Genomic DNA, 11,015 nt, shown 5'->3' with positions numbered 1-11,015 from the left:
ATATATATACATACATATATATATACATATATATAATATTAAGTTTTAATATTAGATCAATTTAATATATCTTACCTCGGTCGAGCCCTACACCAATCGAAGAATTTTTCTTCCTCTTCTCAATGAGAACCTCCTGCAGACACATCACTCCTTACTCTACGCTCGGCTCTGTTCTGCTCGAGGAGTAAACGTCATCCTCTCCACTGCTCGACTCCGAAGCCAAAACTTCCCAAGGCCTCCTCATCGCCAGCTACGACTTCTCCTGCGCTGTCCTCCTCTCCTTCGCATGTCACTCAACTCCCAATTAAGTCACTAGATTTGCTTCTACAACTCGATCTTCCTCTGACTCGTGACAATTTATATGCGAACTGATTTCATTGGCTTCCCGATCCTTCTGCTTCATCTCTCATTTCTCTGGCTACCCTCCTCCTTGCTTCCTCTTATTTGCTTCTTCGTTTTCTCTTTCGCCTGTTCATTTTCTCCTCCCCGAGTATCTGAAACGAGGCTTCACAATCTTTCCCGCTTATAGAAATTTCGTCCTCGAAATTTATAAAATTCCTTAAATCATTTTCGATTAAGAAGATCAACATTAGCTATTCACAAATTTTATGATGAAAATTAGGGGTCATTCATTAATAATAAAAGTAATCAATTTAAGGTAAATATTTAATACAATGTGACTCAACTATACTTGGGATAACAACACTGAAACAAGAGAATATTTTTTAAGGGAAAATATGCCAACTCATTACACCTCATTACCATCAACACCAGTAGGTTCTTCAGGCTCATTATGAGTCAAGGAATATACTTGAAGTCGAACTGATTGTCTTGGTTGATTTTGGGTAGGAGCTGAAGCCTATCTTTTTTTTATCCACCTGCAATCTTCTATGAAGGAGCTCCACTTAATTAATGATCTTCGGCACTCTTCTGGCCAAGAGAATGATAATATCTTGCTATATGACCAGACCGACGGCACCAATAGCATGTGTTAAAGCCCATCAAACATTCACCTTTGTATTCCGCATTTGACAAAAGTGACCACAGTACCTTGAGTCGTACCTCTGGTAGGTCAAACCGAATTGTTCTTGGACTTCTCCCAATTCGAACCCTCTGATTGATCCATATGCAGGGTTGTAAATGAACCAATGCACTCGACAACAACTCAAACTCGACTTGATTACGACACGATAATGTTCGTTCAAATTAGTAAATAAACAAGCTTGAACAAATTTTAAAAGCTCAGAACTTAAATGAACTAAACATGAACATAGTCAAACTTGTTCATTTAGGCTCATGAATAAACTCGTTTCTTGTTCAACAACTAACTCATTAAATATTCAATATTACACTTGATGATAACTCGCTTTATAATATATTATATTATTTAATAAAATTTAATTAACTAGAATTTATTTAATTATAGATTTAATAATAATATATTATTATATCAATAATATTTTTTAATTAATTATTAATTATATATTTATTTTATTAAAATTTAGGTGTTAGATGTGAAAATATATAATATTTGTGTGGTATGTATGAAATAACTTTAAAATTAACTTTAAAGTCCCACAAACCTCACTTTCCCTCTAGCCTCTCACAGTTTTGTGTTTCAGAATTTCGCTCGAAACATACGAAACCCTGAGTTGTCAGAGTATGCAAATATCGAAGGCAACGACAAGATCGCGATGTGCATGGATTTCTGAAACTCATCTCTCGTATAACTCGCCTTTTCACTCTGCTCATAAATTTAACCAAATATAAAAGCGGTGCTAAGAAAGTGCAGTGCAGTGCAATTATTATAAGTTATATATGATGAAGAATAAGAATGATGCAACAATTCAATATGAAAGATATCCACAAATTAATCCAAAAAAAACTAGGAAAAATGAGAAGTGCATATCACTATGACAAATCTAACGCCTACATTTGAATGTGACAGTTGGGTGCAAACACAGAAACATGATTATGATCATGTTGAAATATGAAATATTACATCTCAAATGATCATGGTTCATGAATTATATTTCATTTTTATATAATTTACAATAAATAAAATAGTATGTGATCAGATTTATAAAATTATTTATTGACTCATTCCATTAATATCGAGTATTCATCAATCCCTAAATGTACTAATGTTTGTCTGATAGAATCTTTTAATCTCGAAAAAGATCTGTAGCACTTTTCTTCTGCAGTGGCAATCAACTGTGATACATTCCTTGATAATACAGTGAATTCTACTTCATACTTCAAGCTTGTCTTCTTCTTGTCTTAACTTGATGAACTTTCCTACATTTGCCATCGAGCAGATAGGGGTGCAAACCACCCTAAAAATGTCCACGAACTCCTTCCAACTTATACTCATATTGGGTATGTCTCTTAACCTGTCTTGACGCTGTCCACACCACCACCTTTCGGCTCTCCATCCAGCATAAAAATCGCAAACGGTATCCTTCTTTCATCTAGACAAGCCATGTTATTTAGTATCTTCTCTATCCCCATTAGTTAATTCTCCACTTCAATTTGATATTCAGTTCCCTTGAACAAAGATGGACATAGATTTTGAAATAACTTTAGATACTTATCCACAGCGATTGTATAACTTCAATAGGTTGCGATCTTGACTCCTGAATCAGCTAAGTCATCGTTGCTATCATTCAGGTGAAGACATTTGTGTTCAAATTAATAATAGGTGGTAGTAATTCATTTTCTATTAGATTGTCCTCTTCTATGATTTCGGGTGTATCACTGTGTCTGAATGGATAATAATTAATCCTTTGAGTTATCTTTAATTTTTACAATTATTAATTTTATTTTATAATTATCCTATTGGCTCTTTCATCATGATTTTATTACTTAATCCCAAACAATGAGTTTTAATACCACTTTTGTCACGACCCGACCTGAGACTTGGAATTAATATAGATAAGAACAGACGGTCGGATGGTAGGTACTAAATTTTTTATATTCTTCTACAATTTAACAAATGAAAGTCACTAATCAAATTAAATTAAAGCAATATATTCAAAATTACCTCGTAATTGATTGTTCGCATCTTTTATAAACGTTATCTCTTTTTAACGCTTATTGTTCATCATTTAATTAACTTGAAAAGTTAGTTTAAAATTAAATGAGCTAAACAAGTCAGTGAACACTCATATTCATAAACTACAGTAATGCAAGAGAAAATGAAGCATTAGCTATGTCAGTCAATTTTTAAAAAAATCAATAAAAATATTTAATGATATTCAAAGAACATTGTTATATCAATCGCATATCAATGTCATTTTATGTATGTACAACCGTTACAAGAGCACCTTCTGAAAATTATGTCAATTAAGACAGATATAAATATCATTTTCATATGCTACACGAGTAGCTTAATGTTCTCTCACTAGTATTATCAATGGGTGACTCAATCATAGTCAAACATATACACACAATCACTCTATGTATATTATATATATCTTAATTTCATATCACTCAACATGTAATGCTATAATGCATCAATTACTTCATAATATGTGACTAAGCATTTGTATCAAGATAAAAGATAAATTTTAATTAAAGAAAAATCAATTTCAATATTAGTTATAGAAATTTTTATTTTTCAGTGTTCAACTATTTGTACTCACGTTGGTTAATTTCAATCTCTGTGTGCGGTTGTGACAAAAGTGATATCAAAGCCAAGGTTTAAAATTAATGCAATATTGACGAATGAGCCAATATGATAATTATAAAAAATAAACTAATAATATTAAAATCAAAATTTTAAGTTAACACATTAATAACTCAAGCAAAGTGATGCACCCAAAATTATTGAAGAAAGGAGTTCGATAGAAAACGATGAAGTACAACTAACTGTAAATGTGAACACGAATAATCTGACCCAGATGATAGTTGCGATGACACAATTGATTCGGGACCCCAGAACACAGATTATTGGGAATGAGACAGTTGCTAGTGGATAAAAGATATTTCAAGATTTGCGTCCACCATTATTTGAGGGAAGTGAAGATTCAAATGTAATAGAGAATTGGCTAATGCAAATTGAGAAGATATTGGAAATTATGGCCTGTCAAGATGAAAGAAGTGTCATTAGCTATATTTATACTGGATGGAGAAACTGAAAAATGGTGGTGTGCTCAGCATCGTGACAAAATAAATGACATACCCAACATGATAATAAGTTGAGAGAATTTTGTGGAGCTATTCAGAGAGTGGTTTGAACTCTTATCTGCTCGAAGATAAATGCAAGACAAATTTATTAGATTAATAAAAGGAGGGAAGACGGTCATGCAGCATGAAGCTGAATTCATTATAAATGGTATGCGCTATAGTTGATCGTTACAGCAGAAGAAAAGTACTACATATTCCTTTTGGGATTAAAGGATTCGATCAGATAACTTTTTATGTTTTTAGGGATCGACGAATACTCAGTATTAGTGGAATGAGCTGGAATAGTGGAGATCGATTATCCGTTCACTCCAAAGTGTAAGGAAAAACACAAGAAGAAGAGTACTGGTGAAGGAGAACATGTGAACCAATTAGAGAGATCTAATCAGAAGAAGTCTAATTTCAACTCAAGTGGATTTAGTAGATGTACGACTCAGAATACTGTAATCGCTTGTGTCAAATGCGAAAGACAAAATAACGTGAATGTTTGATGGGCTCTAACATGTGCTACTGATGTCAGTCTGGTCATATCGTAAAATATTGTCCATTGCTTAGCCACAAGAGCATTAAAGATAAGAAATCAGATGGAGCTCCTTCACAGAAGACTGTAAGTGGGCAAAGAATGATAGAGTTTATAGCTTCAACTCCTACCCTAATTCAACTAAGACAACATGTTCGACCTCGAGTTATAGCTTCAACTCCTACCCTAATTCAACTAAGACAAATGTTTGACCTCGAGTTTATTCTCTTACTGATAGTGAGCCTGAAGAACCTACTATTGTTGATATGATGAGTGATAAAAGATACAATGTTTATAGCAGATACGGACAACTAGTAATGAGGTAAATTTAATTGTATTTTTTTAATTTACTTTCTTTAATGGCTCTTTCATTAATTAAATATTAGTTATAGAAAATTTTGATTTTCACCCTCCAACCATATGTACCCACTTTGGTTAATTCTAAGACCCGGGCCAATCATGACAATATTATTCCAGAAAACTCACATTTTATAAAAAAAAAGTACAAACTCCTTAAGGAAGAAAATTTCAATAATAAACATTATGTTTTTCTACTTATGATGCTCATAAAAATAAGTAAAAATATATTCAAAATATAAGTAAAAAATAGGCCAAAATAGCTAGTGCCAACACCAACTATGGTTTAAAGAATCTTATTCCAAGAACAAGAGAGGTATAAGAAGAGGAAATAAAACTTCCTGGGTTGTCAAGAATCATTGCTAACGTTAATCTATAGTTTATGCAACATCAATGAGGATCCGTGTTGATCTAATTGGGAAGAAGAAGATGAATTTGTAAATTAGACATAAAATGAAAATCATACGGTCTATTCATGCACACTTTCATTCACGAGCTTGCATCATTGGAATACTTATGACATGTACAAGCCGTCTCTACATCTGCATTGCTCTGATTAATAGAAATTTAGAAAAGCATCTCTTGTATAGCAATAATAGAAATTAAACAACTATGCTACATTGTATGGGGGAATGTGATTGATTACATTATATGAACTTCCCTAGAGAAACTCGGGTGATTGAAAAGTTTATTTTAGGAACACCTTAGACTTTCTTGTTTTGGGGAATGTGATTGATTATATTTTCCAAAAGTACAATGTGGTTTGCACATACCTATTATTAACATTGAACAGATGATGTTTTCCATCTGATTAAACTAAATTTTGAATAGCCCGGGACTATTTAATGGCAGCAGAATATATATATCACTATCTTTAGTTTCTGACAAGGCTACATTGGGCTTGAAACCATTTAGAAAGGGCAAAATATGCTTGGGCCAAGCTAGAAGGTGCATTAACTTAAATCCAAAACACAAACAGAAGCGGGATGCATTGAATCTGACGTGATGGTGTATATCCTTTGCACTTCGTTCCGAGATGTTCTAGTCTCATTTTCCAATTATTGTGTTCGATAGCCCGATCATTATCATAGAATAAGCGATATAAAGTATCAATATATGAGCGCTACAATGATTTTCATTCCAGATAGCATCATCCTTATGATTATTCGTCCAAAGAGTATCATCCAATGTACAAAAAGAAAGAGAAATAAAACCATGGAAACTTTCTAACATAAATGCAACTTACCATCCTGCTTACAACAGCAGATTTCCTCCAAAATCCTGCCGCACGCTCCTGGACAAACTCATGATGAGGCTGAGAGAATCTTTGATGGCTGTCACTGCACGAGACTAAAAATAGATTTCATATGAAGTTTAAGGAATAATCACAAATATAGTATAAAAAGATTGCAGGCCCGTCAAAAATATGATGAATGGATTACACTTCTCTGTGCTTGAAATCTCTCTATGAATCTCTTTCTCCCAATGCTGCCATTGTCTAATCTACAAAAAGCATTATAGAATTATATTCATCCATCTTTATGGAGAATGTGTATATTCCTGCACAAGAAAATAAGCAAGTTTCCTAACTTTACCCTGGCTCCTCCCAGAACCATAGTGGTAGCACTAAACACTACATGAGCAACGGCAAGTACAAAGATAAAGATGTGTAGCTGATGCAATGCTTCAAGAGAAAGCAACTGAACCTTGCCCTGTAATTAAACAATTAAAATCAAAAGATTCAGAATTCCCACGTAGAACAATTAGGCAATACAACACAACGAGACACTTGGGGCTTATTTGGGATTACTTTTGTTTTGTTTTTTTTTTTTAATTTTTGCTCCTACTTTTATTTTAAAAATATGTTTATTTGGTGCATTTTTATGTATATATATTTTATAAAAACAAATCAGTATGTTTTCAAAAAACACTCGAACATCTAAAGGTTGTTTCAAGTGTTCTTAAATACACTGAACATATTATACTGTATCGAACATAAATTGTTTTAAATCAAAACAAAAAAACTAAAAATATAATATAAAATCAAAAGTGATTCCATATTTCTTCAGTTATTACCAAAGCATGCACATGGCCAAAGAAAATAAAAAGTAAACAAAAAATGCATGATTTGGAAGGATATCTAAAGAGTGCATTTCCAAATCATGCATTCTTGGGAACAAAATTACTCGGTTAATATTGGCATTAAGGTCTATGAATATATCTCAGGCATCATAATATTTATGTTTGTAAATCCCCGTTTCAAAAACTAGGACAAAAGGAAATGAACAATTGTAAAAAGAAACAAAAAAGCGAAGAAGAGGAAGCGAGGAGTTAGATAGTCAAAGAAATGAGAGATGAAACGGAAGGATTGGGAAACCAAGGAGGTCAGTTCGCCTATAAATTGATGTGAGACAATGGGAGATCCGGAAGTAGAAGAAACCCTAGGAGTCGAGCGACGTGCAAAGGAGAGGAGGATAGCGCGGGAGAAGTACTAGCTGGCGACGAGGTCGGAGGAAAGATTGGCATCGAGGTCGAGTAGTGGAGAGGACGACGGTGACTCCTCAAGCAGGACGGAGCCGAGCGTAGAGGAAGGAGTTGTGCTTCTATGGGTAAGGGCTTCGACCAACCAGCAAAGAAGAAGAGAAAGAAAGGAGGCGTCGCACCGAGAACTTGTGCGAAAGAAGAGCAATCGTGTGGTTTTTCCTACCGCGAGAAGCTAAGTCCTAGCTTGCTATCAAGGAGGAAACGAGGGAGATCCCTCGTACGAAAAAAATTATTGTATACGGGCACCGCATGCAGAAATGCATTCGGTGTCCGATCTTCAGGTTCATCACAGCAATGGTCTATAACAATGGGCCCTATTTTTATTTTTTTATAATTACAAAAAATTTGATGAACGGTGGCGATCAGATACCATATGCATTTTTGCATATGGTGTCCGTATGCAATAATTTTTCCATACGTTGTTTGACAAAATAGGTGAGGGTTTTATTTAAGTGATTTAATTATAATAATAAAAATAATATAACAAAATTAATATATATTTATATATTTAATATAAAAATAAGCATGATTATATAAAGTAAAATATTGAAAATTTTTAGCTAATTAAAATAATTTAAATTATTAAATTTGCAATAGCATAATCAATTAAATTTTAATATGAATATCATGTTTATTTTAGGAACGATTATTGCGTCAAGACAAATTTATGTCTGGTGTCCAAATTAAATTGTCCACCTGCAAATATGGGGCCCAATGAAATACACATTTTTTTGTTGTTTTTTAAAAGAGCGAGACCCACCTTCCAAGTGGCCATTTTTAATTGGACATCGGACGCAAATTTATTTCGGGTGCCCTGACCCAATACATTTTCCTATTTTAGGTATTTCATTTTAGATAAGTCGACGTCAAGACAAAACAAATAACAAATTAATCGACATTGAGATGAGTACTCGTGTTTTTATTCTATGATAATATTTTGTTTCTTCTTGACCAAATGCATTGACTAGTACATTCATTAGTTATATTGAAATCACTGCAAACTCATGATTTTGAATTCTAGTGAATTTTTGTTCATATTGTAGGAAATATATGTGTGCACATCATTATTAAATGATTTGAATGTTATACAAATGAAAAATGAATATTTTTTTTATTATAAAGTGATATTTTCATTGAATACTAGTATGAGTATGATTGACTATGATGGAATCACTCCTTGATAGTATTAGTGGAGAACACTAATATACTCGTGCATGTATATAGAAAATGTTATTAATATTAAAGAACATTAATTAGTAAAACTTTTAGACGGTACTCATGTGACGGTTGTATAGATATAAAATGATATTGATAAGTTATTAATATAGTAGACTCTTTGAATAGCATCAAATATTTATATTGATTTATTAAAACGTTTAACTAACATGTATATTATTTTCTCTTGTATTACTAATAATTGAGGGGTATCAGTATTCACTACTTATTTGGCTCACCGTTATTTTTAAACAAACTTTTTAAGTAAATTTTAAATAATTAGAAGATGAGCGATAGAAAAAAAATATATATTTATAGAAGACAGCATATTGGCAACGCTCTTACACATGAGGCCAAGCTTCACAGCCATCTGAGGGATCCTTGATTGTGGTCTAATCAATGTCAAGAGATAAAAGGACTTTTGTTCTAGATAGTCCATTTTAAGATTCTAATAAAATCAACTAATTCATTTTAATTTACAATTTTGATATTGTAGCTGTTTATATGATTTAATCTACAGTAGCAAATCCAAAACTCCTCTTTAGGTTGCATGCAAAGGGTTGATTAAATGAATGGAAGGAATTAATATATATATATATATATTTGTCTGTGTGTGTGTGCGTCGCATACTCAGATCAGTTGATCGGGCAATTGCTTATCAGATGTAAGTCCCCCCTGTCTACGTTTCGATTCCCCCCGGTGGACGGTGTGGTGCTCAAATTGTTAGGCGCATCGGGGATGGTCGGAGCGCATATAATAGCCTCAGACCATTCCTTTGAATATATATATATATATATATATATATATATATATAGAGAGAGAGAGAGAGAGAGAGAGAGAGAGACACACACACACACACATATATCCTAAGATATTCCTTGTTATCTCTTTCGCTTCACTCAGTTCCACAATCTGGGCAATCTCGTGTGTAAAGCGAATTGGAGCGGCGAAATAGAGCCATGCCTTGGGTTTGGATAGCTGGGGAGAAAACGAAAGTGTTGACATAAATTAAAGGATTTGATGTATAGTAAGTAATGTATATGAATACTTATACTGAATTACTTTTAGTTTATAATTAAAATCAAAAATTTATTTTATTTTTCTATTCGTTGTGAACTACAGCCTAGAAATAAAGAACAACTCTCAGGTAGGTAATGTGAGAGGAAAAAATGAGTCTTTTATATATAATTAATAAATATAAACGATTATAATAAATTTCATTTTATCTTGAAGCTTTTTAAATTTATGTTAACTTTGTTGTGAACAATATTCGTTTTAGCTGTAAGAATCGATAAGAGAATAAAGAGGAAGAGAGGAAGAAAACACTTGAATGCGGGGAAATCATTTAGAAGTAAAATCAGCAAAATGAACAGTATTTTTATATCACGACCCGGAACAAAGCATATAATTAATCAAGACGGGAATGGACGATCAGATGGTATGAATTGAATTTTCTATATTAACTAACAATATAACATATGAAAAAGTTACTACAAATAAATTAAAATGGAATAATTTATAATTACCTCGTCGATGGTTGTCTGTGTCGTCTACAAAAGTTTTCTCTTCTATCGCTCGTCTTTTAATCACTTAATTAACCTAAAAAGTTAGTTTGAAAATAATAGAAGTTAAACAAGCTAGTGAATACTCATATTTATAAACTACAACAAAACAATGAAGAGCAATAATAATATGCATGCTAGTTAAATCTTTTCATAAATCAATATAAACAATTGACATGGTCTATATTATTCTTATCAATATTATTTCATATTTATACAACTGTCACAGGAGGCACCGTCTAAAATTTGAATCACTTAAGATGCTTCAATGTTAATATTTTTTTTTTTTTTCATTTACATTCACGGGTATATTAATGTTCTCTCATTAGTATCATTGAGGAGTGCTCCATCACAGCTAGTCATGCACATACAAGCAGTCAATATAAATATTTGTATTCATAGCATTTAATTCAATCTACCATATAAAACATACATCAAAAGTATTAATAAGTAGCTACAAGATCCATAACGATATGACCAAATAAAAAAAATAATATCTCATTCAGAATAAAGCATAAAAATTTCATCAACTGCAAACATATTTGAGAATAAACAATTTCTTATCTTTTCATTACTTAAGTGTAATCATACTTAATTTCTATTATATAGATATATATATATATATATATATA

General features: G+C 32.4%; 1 protein-coding gene across 4 annotated transcripts in view; it reads right to left on the bottom strand.

Moving 5' to 3' along the window:
• LOC110031507 (MLO-like protein 13) overlaps positions 1-11,015 on the bottom strand; it is a 90,802-nt gene that overhangs the window by 43,364 nt on the left and 36,423 nt on the right. For all 4 annotated transcript variants that reach the window (XR_002294742.1, XM_020734732.1, XM_020734733.1 and 1 more), the window contains exons 4-6: positions 6,658-6,774; positions 6,505-6,565; positions 6,309-6,412 (exon numbers count right to left, since the gene is read on the bottom strand). Coding sequence is in view for 3 of the 4 variants with exons in the window: in XM_020734732.1 (XP_020590391.1) it covers positions 6,309-6,412; positions 6,505-6,565; positions 6,658-6,774 (282 nt within the window). In the remaining variant the exon portion in view is untranslated. The remainder of the gene's footprint in view (positions 1-6,308; positions 6,413-6,504; positions 6,566-6,657; positions 6,775-11,015) is intronic.

The sequence above is a fragment of the Phalaenopsis equestris genome, unplaced genomic scaffold (genome assembly GCF_001263595.1).
Source record: "Phalaenopsis equestris unplaced genomic scaffold, ASM126359v1 Scaffold000834, whole genome shotgun sequence".
Classification (NCBI taxonomy): domain Eukaryota; kingdom Viridiplantae; phylum Streptophyta; class Magnoliopsida; order Asparagales; family Orchidaceae; genus Phalaenopsis; species Phalaenopsis equestris.
The sequence above is the reverse complement of the archived record's forward strand: the minus strand, read 5'-3'. Positions and strand labels throughout refer to the sequence as shown.